The sequence below is a fragment of the Eretmochelys imbricata genome, chromosome 21 (assembly GCF_965152235.1).
Source record: "Eretmochelys imbricata isolate rEreImb1 chromosome 21, rEreImb1.hap1, whole genome shotgun sequence".
NCBI classification, from domain to species: Eukaryota; Metazoa; Chordata; order Testudines; family Cheloniidae; genus Eretmochelys; species Eretmochelys imbricata.
Genome location: NC_135592.1, coordinates 17,479,116 through 17,500,737, shown reverse-complemented (window position 1 = coordinate 17,500,737; position 21,622 = coordinate 17,479,116). Strand labels below are relative to the sequence as shown.

At 43.9% G+C, this 21,622-nt stretch overlaps 1 protein-coding gene across 1 annotated transcript in view; it reads right to left on the bottom strand.

The window, feature by feature from the left end:
* Nucleotides 1–2,378: 2,378 nt before the first annotated feature.
* GNAI3 (G protein subunit alpha i3) overlaps nucleotides 2,379–21,622 on the bottom strand; it is a 52,243-nt gene continuing 32,999 nt past the window's right edge. The window contains exons 2-9 of the mRNA XM_077839083.1: nucleotides 19,005–19,047; nucleotides 18,746–18,887; nucleotides 16,440–16,597; nucleotides 8,924–9,052; nucleotides 5,491–5,620; nucleotides 4,742–4,895; nucleotides 3,667–3,865; nucleotides 2,379–3,558 (exon numbers count right to left, since the gene is read on the bottom strand). Of these exons, the coding sequence (XP_077695209.1) occupies nucleotides 3,675–3,865; nucleotides 4,742–4,895; nucleotides 5,491–5,620; nucleotides 8,924–9,052; nucleotides 16,440–16,597; nucleotides 18,746–18,887; nucleotides 19,005–19,047 (947 nt within the window). The 3' untranslated portion in view covers nucleotides 2,379–3,558; nucleotides 3,667–3,674. The remainder of the gene's footprint in view (nucleotides 3,559–3,666; nucleotides 3,866–4,741; nucleotides 4,896–5,490; nucleotides 5,621–8,923; nucleotides 9,053–16,439; nucleotides 16,598–18,745; nucleotides 18,888–19,004; nucleotides 19,048–21,622) is intronic.

Here is a 21,622-nt window from a genome sequence, read left to right as displayed (position 1 = left end):
CTGCAGACATTTATGCATTGCATTTTGATTATCTTAAAATGGCCTCCTAATTTTAAAGTTCTAAAGGTATTTAACTTTCTTTTCTCTCCCCTGCCACCTCCATCAAGAAAAGAAAATGACTTCCACTTAGCATCACTGTTCTGAGGAGCAGAGCCAGAGGACTAAGCAAAAATTACTCAGAGTCCACACTCTAAGACTGGCCCAGCACATGGCTGCACGCCTCCAAGAACAAGCCATCCAGCGAGGCAAAACTTACTGCAGCCCAGTAATTTCCAGGGTAATTTCCTCATTTTTAATAAAATAGTTTCTCTGCAGTCTGTGTGCACTTTAAAACTGCTGCTTACAAGAGATCCAATGTGATCTGAACCCAAAGAGCAAGTAGTCTTCAGGACACCAAATGGATAACTGATACTGAAGTTTCATATCTCTGCACAGCTGCATGTAAAAAATGTATTATGAACCAAAATGGAAGAGGTGAAAGCAATGCTTTGTGGAATACTAGAGAAAACCACCCCTCAACTATATTTTGTGGAAATCATCAAAAAAATCCATAAGTGGTGTGGACTGAAAGGTATTGCTGAAAGCAGACAATGGAATGGATTTAATTTTAACTCAAATGTAACGAATCCCTCTTTCCTCATGTTTTAGAAACTAACCAATTTACCAGTTGTAAATAAGCCCCCAAGAATTATGTGAAATTTTCAAACCTTCCATTGGACAAATTAACATTTGCAGTTCCCTGCAACTGGTGCAATTTGTCCCTACAGCCTTAAGCAGCTGATTGACTATTTCTAGTATCCAACTTTCTCTCTGTATTAGATAGCCTGGAAGGCTGATGAGTCTAGACCTGTTCTCTCTATCCATACAGCGTAGGAGTACTGATCCCAGCTCACAGGGTACCTGCGGCTGCTGAGACTTTTGCACATGCTGTCTCATTGATGCCTACTGTAGAAAATCACAGGACAGTAAGAGACAGCGTTGTATTTATTAGAGTTTGGCAAACATTTCACATCTAGAAGGGGGGAGGGGAGAACAGGTCAGATATGAAGAGGAAATGGTTACTTGAAAAGATTCTCATTCTGCTATTTAGAGCTGTATCTGCTCTCATTTGTAAATAAGTCTATGCTATTACTGTAGACAAGAAGGTTTCTTGTATCTTCTCAATGTTTACTGCAGAGAATCACTTACATGGCTTCAACGAAAGTGTAGTAAAACCAAAATAAAGAAATGTGCATGGAATGGCTGGCTGTCATTTGTTCTGGGCTAGCTGGTTTTAAAATGATGATTTCTCAGAGCTTAAGTTCTTGATTCTGAAAAGATGAACCACAGTAGAGCTCAGAGGCCGCAGCTGATTTACGTTCTCCGTACTGGCCCTTGTCTTGTAACAGCTGCGCGCACACCCACACACACCCACCCACACCCCTCCCACTGCAACCAACAAGAGTGCCATGTGCACACTGGCCACAGAGTCAAGCCAAGTGACAGTCTGGCCACGCTGTGGAACTTCCAGTCACTGCTGCCTTGGCTGTAAATGGCACCCACACAACCAGCCAAGTTCCCTCCTGACCCCTCTTTACCTTTAATAGTCTGAGGCTGCAAAGTGCTGAGCACCCTTGGTCTCACTGAAAGAAAAAAGAAATAAGCATTTATAGGCACAGCCCCTTGCAGGATCAGGCCCTAACTCAACAGTTCCTTCAGGTGGCACAATGTTGGCGTACGATGTCACGGGAGGGGTCAGCATGAATGTATGTTTTAAGAATGGAGTAAGCTACTCCTGGCATCACTGCGAAGCTGTAGTGAATCCTACAAGGTCTGGTTAAAAGGAAAGTATGAGATATACACTGACAGCTGAAGGGGATTTCCCCATCAAAACAAGTCATTTACAACAACGACTGAATGCTGTCACTTATTAGGGATGTTATGCAAGGCACAGAGTGTGGGGTAATGATAACTTGGACCAGCTGAGGTTCTTCCCCCAGGAGTTTCAAGTGCTAGCAGGGTAGTGGTGCCATACTTCCAAGCAAACATTCGAGCTGGCATGCATCCACCAATTGTTGATCGGCGTTGGGCGTTATTTTTTCCATTGCATTCAAGTGAGGAACTAGGACTCTAGCTAGAGACTTGCCATCAACCTGTACATGTGATGAGTGACACGGGATGTCTGCTGATCTCAATCCAGGCCCAAGCTGCTGGCAGCGGAAGACAGCACTGTGCAAGACACCAGTCCGTCTAGAGTTCCCGTAGTCAAGAGTTAGTAGATCTCCGCTTAGTCCCAAGTGCACATCTCATTCTTGCAAACAAACAGATGTGGACAGAGCACATAATACGGGACCACATTTCCAGAAATAGCTGGAATAAACTAGAGAAAAAGGCTAAACTGTTTCCTCACCATTTTAATACTGCCAACAACTACAACAGGTTGAAACCATACACATGACAAATTGGGAAAAGTCTCATAATGCAATGGTTTCAGCAAAGGAATGTACTGACTTGTTAAGAACATTACTACAGTAAAAACAAATGGCAAACAGGAATTTGGCACCACATTTACAAAGTAAAGGCATGCTGTCAATACAGTTTAGAAGTCTCTGAACATAAAAGGCCATGGTAAAATGCAGAACAAGGGGCATCTTTTACAAGGTTCACCACTGCTTTAGACGAAGAAAAAAAACAAACATACAAGGATCTAAGTGGTTGATTTAGTAGCTTTGTAGCAGCATGTATGCTCCATCCAGTTTGGAATTTAGCAATTTGTCCCTTCAGATGGAAGCATTCCTAGGTAGATTTTCACCCAAGAAGCCGTCTTTAAAGCTTACTACCCCAGTACAAATCTCAGTAATCTGGTGACCAGCATAGCCCAGGTAAACCCCAACCACAAGTTAAGACGTGTTATCCTGCTGCAGAAACCTCCACTCCCTCTTTTAAAAGCCTTATGGTATTTGTAGCAGGATGGTAACAAGTTACACATCAGAAGCAGCTGAAGCTAAAGTCATAAGAATTCTATGGATCTTTTAAATAGCTGCAGAAATATTAAACTGACCATACCAAGCATTAAAAACAAAGAGTTCCTACTAAGAGGAATACTTTCTGCATGATCTGGTCACATCATGTGCATAGTTAAGTGATTTTTTGTTTTGTTTTTTTAAAACAAGATTCATTGGCAAATAAAGAAATAAAATTTAGTAAAGTTATATATAGTTTTCTTGATGGAAAAACCTTAAAAACAGACTAGTGGTGGCTTGTTAATCAAAGAAAGACAAAAGCTACATACTGAAGTTCTGGAATCCAGCACCTCAATTTCACAACAGCTGTACACATTTGAGATTATGCAATCTGACTGCTGCCTAGATGATCAAATCACACTTAACAGTTGTTCCATTTTGAGAACTTTAACTTCAACATCCCATATCAATTAAAAAGGTCCCTAATACAGAAGATTGTGCTAAGGAATGCAAGAATTTTGCATGCTGTTTTCATTCCCCTGGTCCTGTTCATGCTTGCAGCTGTCCATGAAGCAGCAAAGAAAGTTTGCTTCTCAAAACGCCACGTCTTTAAAAACTGAAAGAAGAACACCAAGTGTTAGCAAAAGCACATTGCAACCCCACATTGAGTTGTCAGTGTAAATATATTACTAGAACTCAGAGCAGTTAGATAGCTCATTGTTACCTTCCTTCTTAATAGAGTCCACATTCCTTCAGGTTGTTTTTAATGATAACATCTGTAACAGCATCAAACACAAACTGCACGTTCTTTGTGTCAGTGGCACAGGTGAAGTGGGTGTAGATCTCCTTGGTGTCTTTTCTTCGGTTCAGATCTTCAAACTGACACTGAATGTATGCAGCTGCCTCCTCGTATGTATTAGAGCCTGCAAAATAGGACACCTGACTTTACCCAGCAGCTTGCAGAAGAGAGCTTGATTCAAATCTTTCAAGCAGAAGTTAAGCTTCTTGCAACCATATGCTTTAGCAAGCTACAGTCTTACCATTAGCCCCTTCGGTACAATGGTCACTAGTACTTAATACCCGTACAGCTTCACCCACTAGATTAAACTACTAAATTGAAGTAGGGGATGAAACAAATGACAGGCATGAATGGAGGCCCCATCATTTGGGCTATGACTAGACATAACCCCAAGAAGATCACACTAGAGGGCAGATGTGGGTCTGACCTTTAAAAGACTAGGCATAGAGGGATAGATTCAGGAGAATGAACTGCCTGCACACCATTTGGAACAGGGAGGTGGCTGCAAAGGGTACTCTAGTGGAGGAAATGGGGACTTTCGTTGCTAGGGCAAATGAGTGCTTTAGCATTCACCGAGATTCCTTTTATTGTGTCTCCAGAATTTCCATTGAGCTGAAACAGTTATCCTTACACCACCAGTGAGATGCATCGGGACCTAGCTATGAGGAGCACATGAACAGGCCAGACATCTGTTCTATCCATACTCCAAGTCATATGAAAATGTGGACAAGGGTTCCACATGGAGCCAAAGCTTCTGAGAAGAGAGAACCAGTGCTGATCATGCCCAGGTGGGCTAGCCCTTCTGACCACCTTTAAATCATTAGACGTGTACTGTCCCAGCACAAGACAGAGCCCTCCCCTTGCCCGTGTATGAAGTCCAGAGGACGGGAATGACAAGGAAAGACAGGCTCAAGTGATCTTGGATTTCCTGAGAGTTTTAACTGCCTGGCTCTGGGAGGCACCTTCACTCTAATTCTTCATTTCTGTTAGCCCAGCTCACCTGTGTACTCTGGGTAGCAGATTGTTAATGGGCTCCTCTTAATCTTTTCCTCAAACAGGTCTTTCTTGTTCAGGAAGAGAATGATTGAGGTGTCTGTAAACCATTTGTTGTTACAAATGCTGTCAAACAGTTTCATACTCTCATGCATTCGGTTCTGAAAAGTAATTAAAAGAACAATGCATCATTCCAGGGGTAAATTGGGAGGAGGGTTTTTTCTTTGATGAGCTTTAGAACAAAGCTACTTGTGTTCAAAACGTGAAGAGTCACTGCTGTGCAACCACACAAATGTTAGTGGTGCTGCGTCAGACAGAGGTCAGGTAATTCTGCACTGTGCTTGACCCTGATCAGAGGTCTGTCCAGGAAAGATTGAAACTCCCCATGTCTTAATTTTCCTCAGCATTTCCCCACCCCATAATCTCTCTGACATTGTCAGGGAGGCACGGGTTCTGAAGAAAGCATGTATTTGTAGTGGTTGTCACTTCCTGCAGTGTTTATTATTATGTGCTCTTATAGAGGAATAGGCTAGAGGCAGCTCTTGAGAAGCCCATTCCCTGCACAGTGCTATTGCGAGATGACTTAGGGGAGAGATTGCTTTCTATCACCATCTCAAACACAGTTAATACTAACACAGAACAAGTTATGGTTAGAGTCCCATAAAACCTGGATATGAAGTCTGTAGGGCAGCTTGAAGCTAACTTCCACCTCAATCCCCTGGCTGCAGCCAGGTGTTAGTAACAACAGTGACATACCATTTCTTCATCTTCTGCAAGGACAAGGTCATAATCACTGAGGGCTACACAAAATATGATTGCTGTCACGCCTTCAAAGCAGTGGATCCATTTCTTTCGTTCTGATCGCTGGCCACCAACATCGAACATCCTGGAAGAGTGAAGGGAAAGTGGCTCAGATGTCATGCAGCACTCACCTTCCTACTCACAGGCAATGGAGAACAACTTTTCAAAGCACTTTCAGCAAGCTGATAGCAAGGGAAATGCAGATACACAAAGCCTTACCATAAATAAGGCCAGAAACTCAAATCCTCCAATTTAGGGGATTTTAATTATTTTTTCTAATTAAAACTCAAGTTTTAATTTAAAATATGAAGATTCTATGCCTCCCAGTTGGAAATAACCCTCAAGGGCTTGTTTGCAACAGTATCTCGAATGGAAAGAATAGGGCCTGCTGCTTCACCTTGGCACTCTTCCTTGTTTGTTATCTCACATTCCCAGCAGCAGTAACCCATTGGCTTCACTGGATGCAAAGCACCCGCTTTGCATAAGTCAGTTCTTCTAATTACCTGTGCTTGGTTCTCTGAGGTAACATGACCTGTACCTACTGGGATGCTGATGGAACTTTTAAGAAGTTGGGTGTTGCAGCAGTTTAATATATAATTAATGAGCTACAGGAGTTTGAAGGTTTGGGGCAAAAAATTCCTAAATTTTGCTAGAAGATTTCTGGCTATAAAACAGAGATATGGAAGTTTATTGGAAAGTTACAATGCACTCTGAAGAGAGGCAGTATTCCCTGCTGGTTTCCGACTGACCGCAATCATTAATTAAATCGGGTCAGATACAAGTCAATATCCAAGAGGTACAAAACCAAAATCCAAGTTGACAATCATCAGAGCAAACAGGCAGTCAGACAAAGAGAGGAACTATTCAGTGTGCCAAAAGGAACACAATTTAATGATTCTGATCAAAAGGGCCAGAATTGTGGCTCCATGCTTTTACTCAAAACACACTGTCCCAATGGATCACACTAGGAAAGAGGGAATTTTGTATAAAGATACAGGTTAGTTAGTTTGTAAAGATCTCCATTACTTTTGCTGTTATTGCAAAGATATCTGAAAAAAGAACAGTGCCTCTCATCCCCACTTCTCCAAGCTGATCCTGAATTCACAGTCATGCCTTTAGAACATCTCAGCCCAGTAGGGAAGTGCAGTCCCAGATTCAACATTGTGACTTCATTGCAGTATGAAAGAAAGATACATTAGGTTGCAAGAGAGAAGACTGCTGCTTTGTGTTTAAAATCTATTTAAGCATTTCCCTAAGCAGGCCCATCCCTTTGAAACGAGATGCCTTGTGTCTCAGTTTCTATGGATGCCCAGTTAGCCTAAGCAGGCTTTTTTAGCCCCGTATAAGCCAGTCTCCTAAAGGGACGTATGAATGCTCAGCCTTAATGATCTAATTAAAAAAGCCTATTTAGCAATATAACACCTATCTCTACTCAAACCCACATGATCTGAAATCGCCTCTTAGCCAAATCTTGGCTGGGCCCTTCTACCCTCATCACGTATCTACTCTCACTTCTATATCCCATTCATATGGATACAGAGAGGGATATAGCCGTGCTTGTAGGCCCCAACAGGAGGCTGGGTAAGGGTTGCAGTGCCTTAGACAACATCTGTTATCTGTTGCACAGCAGATAGCTGGAAACTTTTCCTATCTTCCCTATTCACAGAAACGTTTATTTTAACCCTGTCTTCTACGTTGAGCTCAGTGTCCCAGGAGTCAGAGCACTGCACAGCACAGCAATGTTAATCCCAGTACACAGTGATGGAAGACAAATTTCCCCCGAGCTCACCAACAGCCATAAAAATAGCTCTGATGCAAACTACGCAAGCATTTTCTGTTCACAAGTCACAGGTTAGACAGCTCAGAAGCCAAGCTGCCACTGTATCCTCAAGAAGTGTGCAATGAGTCGGATTTCATACAAAAATGTTTAGATTTCTCCTATGTCCCTTTCAAACCTGGTTACACAAAAGGATCAAAATCATAGCTGGAAAATTAATGCTTATTTAAAGACCTTATGTAACTAAAACTTGACGACAGCATTCCTGACAGGAAAGAGAACCTGGCCCATAATACAAACACAGCAGCTTCCTATGACAATGTTACACAGCACTAACATCCACCACATAGGATTCTAGCTCATGTGTCAATGAACACGCTCAGAGTCCAAAGCAAGGGTTAGCTAGAAGAGTAAGCAGGAAGCTGGGGAAGCCTGTGCTAATCCTACCTATCCCCCATACAACAGCTTGTATGGAGGATAAAGAGGGAACTCTGATTTATCATACTTAAAGGGACACTGTCAAGGTTAGGCTCAGTATCTGTACCCCTTCAAAGGGTTTTACTTGTATTACAATAGAGGGCAAGTCCCAGCCCCTGGACTCTTGCACAATAAAGGCAGCCATTTTTGCCACACTTATGCATGCTAGGGGGCTGGAGCACATGATTTATGAGGAGAGGCTGAGGGAACTGGGATTATTTAGTTTCCAGAAGGAAAGAATGAGGTGGGATTTGATAGCTGCTTTCAGCTACCTGAAAGGGGGTTCCAAAGAGGATGGATCTAGACTGTTCTCAGTGGTAGCAGATGACAGAACAAGGAGCAATGGTCTCAAGTTGCAGCGGGGAGATTTAGGTTGGATGATGGGAAAAACTTTTTCACTAGGAGGGTGGTGAGGCACTGGAAAGGGTTACCTAGGGAGGTGGTGGAATCTCCTTCCTTAGAGGTTTTCAAGGTCAGGCTTGACAAAGCCCTGGCTGGGATGATTTAGTTGGGGTTGGTCCTGCTTTGAGCAGGGGGTTGGATTAGATGACCTCCTGAAGCCCCTTCCAACCCTGATATTCTATTCTATGCCCCCTGCTCCTTTGCAGCAGGGTTAGTCAGCACTATAATATTTCGAGTTTTGCTAACAATGCCATGCAGGCCAGTCAGAGCCAAATTAATTTCAGCTCTCTTAGGAACACAGGAAAACAATGCACTGCAAATGACAGGAGACCAAGGCTACAGGGAAGGGCACTTATCTTATCAAATGAAGGGATTAAATGCAAACTAAAACCAGTAGCCAGTGTCCTTTTAGTAGTTTTTGATCCTGTAAACAAGCATTCAGTACCTGTGTTTGCGATTCCAACAGAAAAGCAGCTGAAAAGAACAAAAGAATGTAAATAAAAAAGTCAGAGGTACCCCAAGTGAGTAATTTCAGGAAGAACAGAGTAATTAAAGACAAGGGAGTATAGTCACAATTTACTTGAAAGTGCTGAATAAGAACAAGGCTCCACAATATGTGCATGAGGGAAAACTGGATACCAACCATCACCAAGCACCACAGCACTCAGTAGAAGAAAGCAGTGCAATCTGCAGGGAGGAATGACATCCTGCAGCAGCCTGCACCATACTCACTTGAAGTACAGGTCCTTGAAGGTGAAGTGAGTTTCCACAATGCCTGTAGTCTTCACTCTGGTCCGCAGAACATCTTGCTGAGTTGGAATGTAGGTCTGCTGGGATATTCTATCCAAGTCATTTAGGTAACTAAACCAAAGAGACAATCCAAGACATGCTTTTTTTAGTCTGCTTCCTTGCTATGAATCTTTTATAAACCGCAGAAGAAAGTCATGGTGAAGTGCATTATTTCTGTTAGCACATCCCAGACCTCCAACATATACCTGTATTCTAGAGTTTCCTATAGCCATGTACTATCCAGCCTAACACAGCAGTCAGTCAGTAACAGATGGTGCTCAGCTAGTCAAACGCAAGCTGGGCTATAGAATAAGAGTGTGGAAGACAGAGCAGAAAAATGATCATAGAATTCCCTCTGTAATTAATACCTTTTGCTAAAGAAATTCACCTGGAGGCCTCCAAAGACAAACACTAACGTACCAGAAGAGAAAAGTGAATAAAGCCCAGGTTTCTGCTCATTGTAAAGGGTAAAAGGCAGAAAGTGGCAGAACAGTGAGCCACGTTCATAGCCCTGTCCAAAGCATGACAAATCCAACCATCCACTCAGGCAAAAGCAAGCAGGAATCTTTTCCCTGACAACTTGGGAACCCTTACCCACCAATGTCTGGAGAACAAACTCTCAATCTCTAGCTTTTATGGGGCAAAAATACTTGTCATGTGACCTGATACACTGCTGCCTTCCTGTGCCTCCAGGCCCTCTGAGACCAGAATTCTGAACTGCCCAAGGCCCAACTCTTCGCTCCAGCACCCCGCCCATATAGCTGGGCTATGCACCTCAGAGGCTGCTGGGAGGAATCCTTTCCCCTCTGCAGCATCACAGCCACTCTGCAGCAGCGTATCCACTGAGACCACCTTCAACTCCCAGCTTCAAACAAACATCCCCTTTAGAGCTCCAAGGCATGTAATGGGTGCATCTCTTCTAGTCTGGACCCACAAATCATGCTCCTGCCTTTCATCCATTTCAGAGCAAGCTCCTCTATCTTTGGCAACCTGAGAGTAATCTATAACAACTGTAGGTTTTGAACTGGCAGGCTTTAGCCTTTGCCCCCACTTCTTGCCCTGCCAGTTCTCTGACTCTTGGTAGACACATTTTATCGCTAGACCCTTCCAATGGATAATTTGTCATGGGTTGGTTCTACACAGTCCTTCTTTCCACTCACTAGCATAACAGACAAGTTGCCAACTAATTCAAAGAGTAAACTTCTCAACCGTCTACAAGATACCCTATTCTGTGCCCTGGCATATTTTTAATGAGCTTTTAGAAAAACTTATGTAATTGCATTTGGTGCAGGTAGTATTACCTGTACTAGTCTTGTGATAAAAGCATATTTCTGTTAGGAAATAAAGATCCTTGGAATTTCTAGTCCTGATTAGCCTAACACCACAGGAAAATGTAACTGCTCTAGTCAGACACACCAGAACACAGCTAATTTAGCAACAACGCACTAATGGAAAAGCAGCTACACAAACCAGACAGCAAAGCCAAATGAATTAAGTAACAGCACTGGCAATAAGAATTAAACTCTAAACAAGCTGTGTCCTGTTGGTAGAAGAATGCAAATGCTACCTCAAGAGCTGGCACTAACAGCTTGGCTTTGATAACAAGCATGTGACTAACTAGTGAATTATTTAAACAGATGCTCGGCTTCCTCCATTAGCACACTTGTAATCTACTCACTAGGTTGTCAGGATTCAGCACAATACCTATTGAAAGCAAAACTGGTTCAGTTCTCTCATCAGCTCTTTCCACAGCAGATGGAGGAGATAAATAACTTCAGTCAATATCTACCACCAAATGAACTGAGAAATCCCACACATGCTTACAACACAAAGCTACTTTAGTCCAGTAAGCACCTTGTTTCCATTAGTGTTTGGAGTGTGACTCTTAAAACAAACCTGGCCCAATTGATTGGAGAGAGAATCTACAAAATAATATATTAAGAGTCCATGAAAGACCTTAACCAAGTCATTCGAAAAGGTGGAAATGAACAACGTTACAGGCCAGTAATCTGACCCTCCCTGGTCAGAAGAAATACATTTTAAAATGATCAGAACACTGGCAGCATCAAAAGGAACCTCCTGACACCAGGAAGTAAGCCTTCGCTCTTCAGTTTTCCCCACACGCACGTAGGCCTTGTAGATCTGCGACAAAAGCTCCCTCATCACACTTCCTTATCTGTCATGACTTGACAGATGTGGTTTGCTCTGTGTGGGAAGTGGCTGCAGCCACACCCATACAGCACTGTCCTGCAAATAAGTGCTTTCTACATAGGGAAGCTGCAGAATCCTAATCAGTTACAAGCTGCTACTCGATCTGTGTGTGCACAGCTTCTGTACAACATGACCATGTAAAAGATGTCAGCCTGAAAAAAAGCAGAAATGCAAGAAGAGAAAGTGGGGGACAAGAGAATGATGCAGAGACCACACTAGGAGACTTAATATTAACAATCCAGTTTTCCCACTACTATGTGGATAGACGTTAAGACAAACTAAGACGAGACAAATTTATCTACCATTCAAAGAACAGATGTGTTTATCCTAAAATGAGAGTCTTCCTATATCCTACCTGGTTTAACAATGTTCCCTTCCTGGCTGAGTGCCGCCCAGGGTTTTCCCTCACCTTCTTAGATAATTTTTTCACTATTTTTGACACAAACATTTGCTCCCTACCCCACACCCTCTCTAGTGGAGGAAGCTTGTTTTCATGCTTCAACTATCCTAAATCCTAAAATTAAGATTTCAGCTACAGAGGGGGTGACATTTTCATAATTAAGCCAAGGACTTGGCTGACCATTGAGGTTTCCCAGGAGAACCCATAGTAGTTTTGGGGCAGCTCCCCAACGCTCGCATGTCCAGAGATTTATACCTCCAACTTGAAATCAAATAAAATCTGGCAGCTTCAGGTTACTCTGAATCCAAAACTCAGGAGGAACCTTGCAGTACAAAGCAGAACATTGATTTCTCACAGAGCTGCTCAGGAGACAGGCAGATTTTGGCAGATGTCGTCAATGAGTTGGACAGGATTCAGTTGGTGGCTACAATAGGCTCTCCCTCCTCCACATGTTCACCAGGGTGGTATTTTCCAAACAATGCAGTCATGTTTCCTTTAACTACTGGGAAGAACGGTTACTAGGCGAAACAGCTAAAAGCTCTAAAAGATTCATACAAAGCATTTATTATGGAAGAGGCTGTAGGATACTGAGTAGTCACAACCTGAGCTAAGGGAGGAGTTGTCACTAACATCTCTAGGGAAAAGCAGAGAACACAGATGACTGCCTTTTGACTCCATACTGAGGAGAGGGTATAAGAGGGCATGAAATCCCCTTAACAGTATTCAGACAGTTCTGTATTTAGGACCACTGAACTACAAGCTTTCTGGAAAGGCTGTACCAAAAGGCCAACACCCATAAGATACAAGAACCAGAGAGGTACACTATCTTCTAGGGCCTGACTAGAAGTTCTCCTTCACAGGAGTCCTAGCTTTTGCTCTAGTTATAGCTCCTCTAACTCTCAACCAAAGAATATCCATTCATCCCTTCCTATGCGGTTCTTGGGAGCCAGTCCTTCCTGAACTGAAGATGTCAGGGAAAACAGCCCCATGACAAAGTTCTGATGACCCAGGCATTGAGATAGGAGACTGAATTCCCGGGATGCAGAAATAGGCTGTGCCTTCCCTGCTGTGGTTAGCTGAAGTTAGGGAGGTGTTGTGGTTAGGTAAAGGTAGAAACAGATACACCAAACTGAACACAACCTCCAGCATCCCCAACGAAGGGAAGGGCAGATTTTAATTAGTTTTGTCAAACTGAATATGTCCCTTCAACTATCAGGCCCAGCTGGGAAGGGAGAGGAGCTGCAGGAGGGAGGAAGGGTTCCTGAAGTAGGCCATGCAGCAGGGGGAAGGAAGGGAAGGTGTGTTCTTTCAGCACCAGGGGGAAAGCCCCTGGGAGCTGCGTGGAGGATCTGCTTTTGTTTCACCTACATTTTACATATGAAGAATAAAACTGCTTGAAAAAAAGATTTGGATGTGGCAGCGAGTCCTTCCTAGGAAGGTCAGGTGCATGAGTGAGGGGAAGCCGAGGCAGTGAATAGCCTGGCACCCGACCAGGTAAAGTGCTGTTGCTTCAATGGGCCTTTACACAATACAAAGTCCATTGTACATGAAGCATAACAGCACAAATGGCAAGATAGGAACGTGGAATTAGCAACCACCTCTGAAAAGTCTGGGTTAAGTGATTTGTTGAGCACCACATAGGAACTCTGGCATGGGGGGGGATACAATCCAGTTCCCCAGGGCAGCATTCGACTGCTTTACGCAGGAGCCCATCCTTTCTCTTTCTGCAATCCCCTGCCTCATTCACTACACATCTTCCAACTTCTGCAACCACTGAAGCAGAGAGCATTAGACAACACCCACCTTTTGCTGGACAGATTCATCCTGTGAACTGAATGAGGCTGAAGTGTAGAGAATAATGGCATGTGATCACATAATTAGATTGCATCATAATGCATATGCACAATGAGACTGGATTAAGTTTGCACAGGTAATCTTAATTCCAACGTTTCCCAATTTTGGGGTGATTAATTTTGCAACATTAGCATTCATTTCTTGTAATTTTTCTGTGTAATTTCCTAGGTTTTTTTGTTTTTTTATTTTTTATGAAAACAAAAATTCCATCATCATGTGGGATCATATGGACACCCACAGAGGTCATCAGCGGGGTTGGAACCATTAGATCCACTTCTGACACTTGATAGCTGGACTAAATTGTCATCCATTAAGATGACGAGCACTAGAAAAGGATGGAAAGCTGCCATTTAGAGGGCTTCCAGATATTTACTGATAGCAGATGAATGGTGAGACTCAGGAACCTTCGGTTCCAATCCAGGCTCAGGAGGGGGGTGTGCTCCAGTGGGCACAGACTCTTCAGCTAGTTTCCTCTCCTCCCACTCCATCCTGGCCCTGTCCTCTAGTTCTGTCTCTTCCCCACCACAGCCAATCCCACTACTCCCCACACCTCAGCTCCACAGCCAATATGTCTCCCCCTTCTGGCCCCCGGCCCATCTCCCTACCCAGACTTCTTGTCTACTCCCAAAGTAGTCATCACCCTCCCAGCTCCTTGTCCCTCTCTTTGCCCAGACAATCCCAGTTGACCCCTAGCAACCTGGCTCCTCATCAGATCAGTGTCATCCCCTTTCCCCCAACACCCACACACACTTCTTCCCCGCCCTCTCAGTTCCAGTCACTTCTAATCATCACCCCTCTCGGCGACTCAATCTCAGTGTCTCCCCCGTCCCGACCCCAACATACCGACTTAGTCCCCTTGCCTTTATCATCTGTCTTTCACTTCACTCTAATTCCAAGTCCACATCCACCCCACCTCTTTGTCCCAAACTACTTCCCTGCCATCCCACCCCCAAAAAATCCAGCTCTAGCCTTTAAATCAGGCAGCTTCCTCCATGGTACGCTGACCCTGAAGAGGAGGTCAATGAGAGCACAGGAGAGAGAGAGAGGCGCTCCCTGCTCACAGGACCAAAACATGATCCCCAGCAGCCCAAAACTGCAACTGCAGGGAAACTTCTACTCAGCATGGACAGAATCTTCAGGGAATTTGGCTGCTAAAAGGAGTCTAGTGAGCATGTGCAAACTGCAATTTTTCAAAGGCTTATAATTTGGTGGATTTTTGATGGATTTTCACAGGGCTGGCAAAAGCCACATCCCTGACACAAAGGCCAGGGCCCTGCCAAATTTCAAGTCCCTGCAAAAAGCAGGGGGGCAGTAAAGCTGTCATAACCATACAGCTAAGGGTAGCCTAGAATTCCTCCGTACCTGTAAGGGGTTAAGAAGCTCAAATAACCTGGTTGGCACCTGACCAAAAGGACCAATGGGGAAAGAAGATACTTTCAAATCTTGGGCGGGGGAAGGTTGTGTTTGTGTGTGTTCTCTTGGGAAGCAGAGAAGCATCAGGTCAGAAAACTCCTTCTCCTATAAACCATCCTAAAAGTCTCTCATATTACAAAAATTGAGAGTAAAAGCCAGGCAAGGCGTGTTAGATTATCTTTTGTTCTGCTTGTGAATTTTTCCTTTGCTGGAGGGAGGTTTATTCCTGATTTTTGTAACTTTGAAACTAAGCCTAGAGGAAGTTCTGCTGTGTTTTTGAATCGTTTTTTACCCTGTAAAGTTATTTTCCATCCTGATTTTACAGAAGTGATTTTTAAATAAAATCCTTTCAAGAACCCGACTGATTTCTCTAATGTCCTAACACCCAGGAGTTTGGGTCTGTGATGACGTTGTAACCAATTGGTTAGGATATTATTCTCAAGCCTCCCCAGAAAAGGAGGTCTAAGGGCTTGGGAGGATATTTTGGGGGAATAAGAACTCCAAGTGGTTCTTTCCCTGATTCTTTGTTAAATCACTTGGTGGTGGCAGCATATCCTCCAAGGGGAAAGAATTTGTGCCTGGGGGAAGTTTAACCTAAGCTGGTAGAAATAAGCTTAGGGGGTCTTTCATGCGGGTCCCCACCTCTGTACCCTAGAGTTCAGAGTGGGGAGGGAACCCTGACAAGAGGTTTCCAAAGAAAAGGTCACCAAAAATTCCAGACACCCAGCATGGAAAACAAACCCAAACAGCTAAAGTTTGGCAAAGTTGTAAGCAACCGAAAACAGATTCTCATAATGGGAAGCATCGAGGCTGCCAGCCCGGGCTAAAATACATAACCACCACTTTTGCCTGAAATTGTTTCCCATCTGGTGCACCACCAGAAGAAACCTGGTGAAAATTACCAAAATGAAGAACGGCAAGAAAACGGATTTTCCTATACTGGTTTTAGGACCTCACAGTTAAACGTTGTTCATTACATATTTGGTAGCTTAATTATGAGTCTAGTTTCCAGGAAATATTAATCCTTACATTAATACTGAGGAGACCTCAAGTCACCTTCCAGAGAAGCTACAACTTGTCTCACTACACTGACATTTACAGACAGACAGTTACTTTTACACTGGGAAGGCAAATTGACAAGTTAATTTATTCATGATATTAGAAACACAAATAAGTTTTTCATGTGATAAGGGGAAGACCGCAATAAATTCTATAATGGAGGCAGTTGATCCCTTTCCTTTTCATTACAAGATCTACTTTGATCAGCTAAAGCATGGAGTCACAGAATCCGACACGTGGGACTGAAGAGCCCTCAATAGAGCAGGTGACTGGACTAGATGACCTGAGGCAGGACTAAGTATTTAGAGCCAATCCCCTCCTGGCTTAGGATATCCCATTTTGCCAATCTACCCAGCTTAGGTAAACATTTCCTGAAGTGTGACTTGTACTCCCATTAAATGCTTTCTGACTGTCCTTTAAAGGAGCACCTAAGCACTGGACATACCCATTGCTCTGACCACAACACAGTCGTAAGTGGTGTGCTCGCTACACAAAACACTGGGGACAGTAACGGTCTCTTACTAGGATGCAGAGTCATTAAGTTGATACTCTCTTGATCTGCTGAAGCAGGCCTGGACCCCAGCATCTCTCCATAATCGTTTAATCACTCCAGCTAGCTCAGGAGTCATCACTCCTTCCTCAGCACTTCCAGCCAACACAAACAATTGACGGGCATCGTCCTGCAGGAAGAGGGTGAAAGGAAGATTCAGTCATACTCCACAGTTAACACCACTACAAGCTAAAATGAGGCTTAAACCACCACTTAAACCACAAATGCCTGCAGTGGCACCAGTGATAGGTTCCTGACTGGCATAGCTAGATTCCCCTCCCCAGTCTATCAATATTCCTCCTTCGTCCAGAAACACACGGACCGAGCAAGAAGCAAACTGCTCAAGAGCATCTGGTGTCAGGCAAGCAGGATGCATTAATCAGAGGGAGGTGGTGGTCATCTGTGGCATACAGCACACCCATAGTACCACAAACCCTCTTTGTAGAGGAGGATCATAGTTCCAACTTAACAGGCAAGGTTTAGCTGGTTTAATGAGGTACATGGGGCAATATGAACCTTCAGCATTATATCTTGTGCATGGCGCATCTCCTCAGAAGTGCTGCTGGCTTTCAGAATACCTGTTCTGTACAACAAGCTACTGAAGGAATTAAAGCTTTTCCTGTCTAAAACTACAATTTACAGTTTATTAGAGGCCATACTGTTTAATACCCCAGCAGGGAAAAATCCAGCACCAAAAGCAAATACTGGGTGATTAAAGGTTTTAGAGCTTTGAAGAATTGCCATCTCCCATAAGGACTGTCAAAAGAAAGGGGAATTCCAATTTCCTAATGGGAACATTTCACAGGAAGGAAGGATCGGGACCACTCAGGATTCCAGTGTTTGTTTGCATTAGATTACATGAAACACTTGTCAGAAAATTTAATATAGACTCTCGCTTTTCAATAGGGAAATTATCAGCCAGATTTGCAACTGAGAAATAGGCTGACCTACTTTGAGGTTTCTGTGATGATGCAACTTGTGTCAGCTCTATTTAAGGGGTAATGTTGCAAGGCCCTTTTACTCTCCCAGCAAGTCCACCAACTTGAAGAGCCTGTCTGCTCCTGATACTTACTTTCTCCTGAAATCAGTCCTCAGAATGCTGCTGCAGGGCATGGAAATAATGAACCACCAAGGTAGCCTGTAGGGTAATGCCCAGGGCGCCACCTCTAAGGGTATGTCACTGCAGAGTTAGCCCAAATGATCAGTATCTGGCCTGAGTTTATGCAACCACTCTGCAAATCCCTACCTGAGTTACAGAGCCTTCACTGGTGCTGCACTCCTCTGCCTCTCGCTAGGACAGCTGGGGGCATATCCCAGGGCTCTATGGCTGCAGTACACTGAGCTGCTCTAGGATTCGCTCTCAGTAAGCTGTGGGAGGAACTACCCATCCTTCTGCGCACACAGTCCTCTAGTGCCTTTCCACAATTCTCCTATCAGCACTTGAGTGGCTTTAGCCTGGATCACCCCTGAAAAATGGGCAGCTATAGTGAAAATACCAGCTATAGTGAAAGCAGAACCAGGGCTCTAACCTCACTACCAGCCATGCCAGCTAGCCCAGGTTGAAAGCACAACTGGACTCAGGAGAGAGGTTTGTGTTTGTGGACAGGGACACCCTGGGGGGCTTAATCCCACAATTACACTATTTACGTCCTGCTCTTTTGTATTTGTGCCACCTTTTCAAGTGTCTCCTGGGAATTTCCCTCCTTTGGTCTTATTGCTTTCCCCACCCACAAAAATCAAGAAAGAATGAAGAAATGCCAGAAAGTTTGCTAGATAGGAGGGAGTCCGAGAGGGGAAATGTTAATGATATCACAGAGGAGGAAACCATATGATTTGGAAAGGAGAAAGTCAAAGAGTTATCCTTGTGATGCTCTTAATCATTTTTAAATTGTGAAAAAAAACTCACTAGCATCTGATTTAGATTAAAAATGTAAAGGGGCGTAACTTTCTGAAGTACGACTGAACACTGACGCAGGAGGCCAAGTATTTTAAATTAATCCGTAACGGTCTTGTTAAAAATGTAGCAACTTGATCTGAATCCAAGTATTTTGTATTAGAAAGAAGTTCAAAAGCTGTCAAGGGCTCCTTTCTGTATCTACAATAAGATACTCCAGGCAGAGTGTTACTAATACTTTACAGATTTTCAGATGTACTCCACTACTGCTATCTTGTGGCTTAAAAATATTTCCACCACATGTTCCATGGACTGAACTTCAGATCTTCATTAACATAATCTACATTATAGAAGCAAGCTAAAGGAAATGAGTGAAATACTCACTGCTCTGGCAACTTCCCCAAAGTCTATCTTTAGCCTCCCCATGGCTCTTATTATTGCAATGATGGACTGAATAGTATTGCTGTAGACAACCACTTTATACTGTTTGCATTCTTCCTCTGAATAGCCATCTTCATGGATGATCCTGGAACAAAAACAAGCCATAATCACAAGCTAAACCAGGAGGACAATGCTGATTTCTTATTCAGTCTAATACAAAAATGCAATTTATACCAATTTAAATATCTGGGCTTCTACTTACTTCATCTGCTTCACAATGGTGCTTTTACCAGACTCTCCTGCACCTGAAAAGTACAAATAAACTTATGTTAGTTTTAATTTGAAGTTAAAACTAAGAGCCAAAGTGAGATGTAGCCCCACATCTAGATGTTGATTGGGACTGAAGTAAAGAACTTAATTGTGCAAACTCATCAGTTAAAGATCTCCACATCAGCTATTCCCCGCAGTGACCCGCCTCTGACAGTGGCTCCCTAGAGAGACTAGGCACCAGTACACAATGCTCAGTTTGTATTCTCAGTTTATGAATGCTGACAACCAAGTGATCATCTAATCACAGAACAAGGAAGGTTATACTTCTGAATTTCCAAAGTTTGACTACTCATTTATTCTATCTTCCAAGAAGATAGGACTGTAAAATGGGGGGGGGGGAAGGGGCCGAAGGTACTTCAGTTTGTACACCGGCCGATCCATCACCTCTTCCTGCAATAGTACACTAATGATCTCCCAAGGCAGCGTTCCCATTACGCACATGAATCTGAAGGATACAGAGCAGTGTAAGTAACAGGCATTAACACTTTTAACTGCTAAGATACCATTCAGCCAATGATCTCAAAACACTTTTGTGACGAAGCAGGACTGCTCTTAATGTTTCCTCTGAATATTGTGGGAGTGCCTCAGTTTCCCCTAGGCAGTTCTTAAGTATCTAGGTGGTGGGATAAGGGTGTTTGATCATTGCAGAGCCCTAGAGGGCAGGTGTGTGCAGGGGTCTGGACACAGAGAATGGCCAACACCCTGTTTCCTGGCAACTGATGGCCTCGCCCTTCCCCTCTGCAAGGTGAGAGCTAAAGGGTTGGAGAACAAAGGGATCAGGTGACCTCCTGGCCCCGGAAAGGGGAAAGCCCAGAGGAGTGGGGGCTGGAGGGAGTTTCAGTTTGGGGCTGGCTGGGGACGAGGAGTGAAGTGCAGACGTGGTTGTCTGGCTCACTGTCTCCCAGAATGGACCCAGCTGAGGGGCCCTGTTCTCTGCACCTACAAGCTCTGTGTTAGACCATGTGCCTGACATCTAATAAACCTCTGTTTTACTGGCTGGCTGAGAGTCCCATCTGACTGCGAAGTTGGGGTGCAGGACCCTCTGGCTTCCCCAGGACCCTGCCTGGGCGGACTCGCTGTGGGAAGCGCATGGAGGGGCAGGGGATGGAAGCTGTGAGAGCTGTGTGTCCTGCAGACAGTCTGCTCACAGAAAGGAGACTTCCCCAGAGTCCTGACTGGCTTCGTAGTGAGCAGTTCCAGAGCATCGCCCGGGGACTCCGTGACAACTTTATAAATAGTAAGCCGAAACAACTACCTAGCGAGGTAGATCGCTATCTTACTATTTTAAATGACGAGACAGCCTAGGACAGAGGTTAAGTGATGACCTAGGTGTCTCACCGAATTGGCAGCAGAGAATTGACTCCTAGGCTCTTGCTCTAGCCATCTAACTATTAGTCAATACTGTTCCCCAAGTGCAGATGGCACCCCAAGGAAGTTCAAGATTTTCACTACGGCAAATATACCTGCACCTTCCCATTATATACAGAACATGAGACAGCAAAGTTTGAAATGTTTGAATTCTCTTTCATTTCGCACGCCAGTCTGGGCCATATGTTTCCAGCAGCGTGATCTTCTGTGGTTCAGAAGCCAATATGAACAAGACGACTGTACTCTGACTTTACTACACTTGGTCTTGAGGATAATTCCTAGCAGTGCAGGTGGGGGAGAACAGAAAAAACCCACTGCACCAAGGGAAAGAAGATAGCAAACAGACACAGTAATAGTCCAACGTGCTAATTTACATTTTGTCTGATCTTAAAACCAACGCCTAGATTCCCTTTGTTTGCAAGTTCTGAATCGTCAAAATGATGGATTATAAACAAGATGTGACAGAAACCCAGCCTAGTGGCAAGTTCCAGCATCCCTATCTTCTGCCCCAGCGGCCTGTCTTCCTGGAAGTGGAAGAGTCTACTGGAGCCCTCATCCAGATTCTATTCTGCAGCAGTTTATGGAAACCTAACCTAAAATAGCAGTAACACTATGTTTGTTGTAATTATAGGATAGGACTGAACTAAAGAATTCCTTACATGTCAGATCATAATCTTGTTTTGCCTAGAGCAGTCTCCAGCAAGGAAGGCTTTTCCCCCTTTTAGGGCAGCAGTCTGGGAAACTTTTAGGACAGAAGGTTCCAAAGATGAGAAGTGAAAGTTTACATCAAGATGATCTTCTTGGCTAGATACCAGGCCTCCCAGCTGTACCATTTGGCACACACCCCTCCTCAAGAAATTGTCTTCACATGGAATCATTTTGCTGATTACAGTGGGGTGAAGCCCCACCTTGCCAGAAGTTCACAGACCCAGACCAGAGTCATCTTAACTATTTGCCTCTAGAATGCAGTACTTTTAGCCCTGGTCTACACTACGGGGTTAGGTCGAATTTAGCCGCATTAGGTCCATTTTAAAATGAATACATCTACACAACCAACCCTGTTCCGTCGACCTGAAGGACTCTTAAAATTGATTTCTGTACTCCTCCCCGGCAAGGGGAGTAGCACTAAAATCAACCTTGCTGGGTTGAATTTGGGGTAGTGCAGACGCAATTCGATGGTGG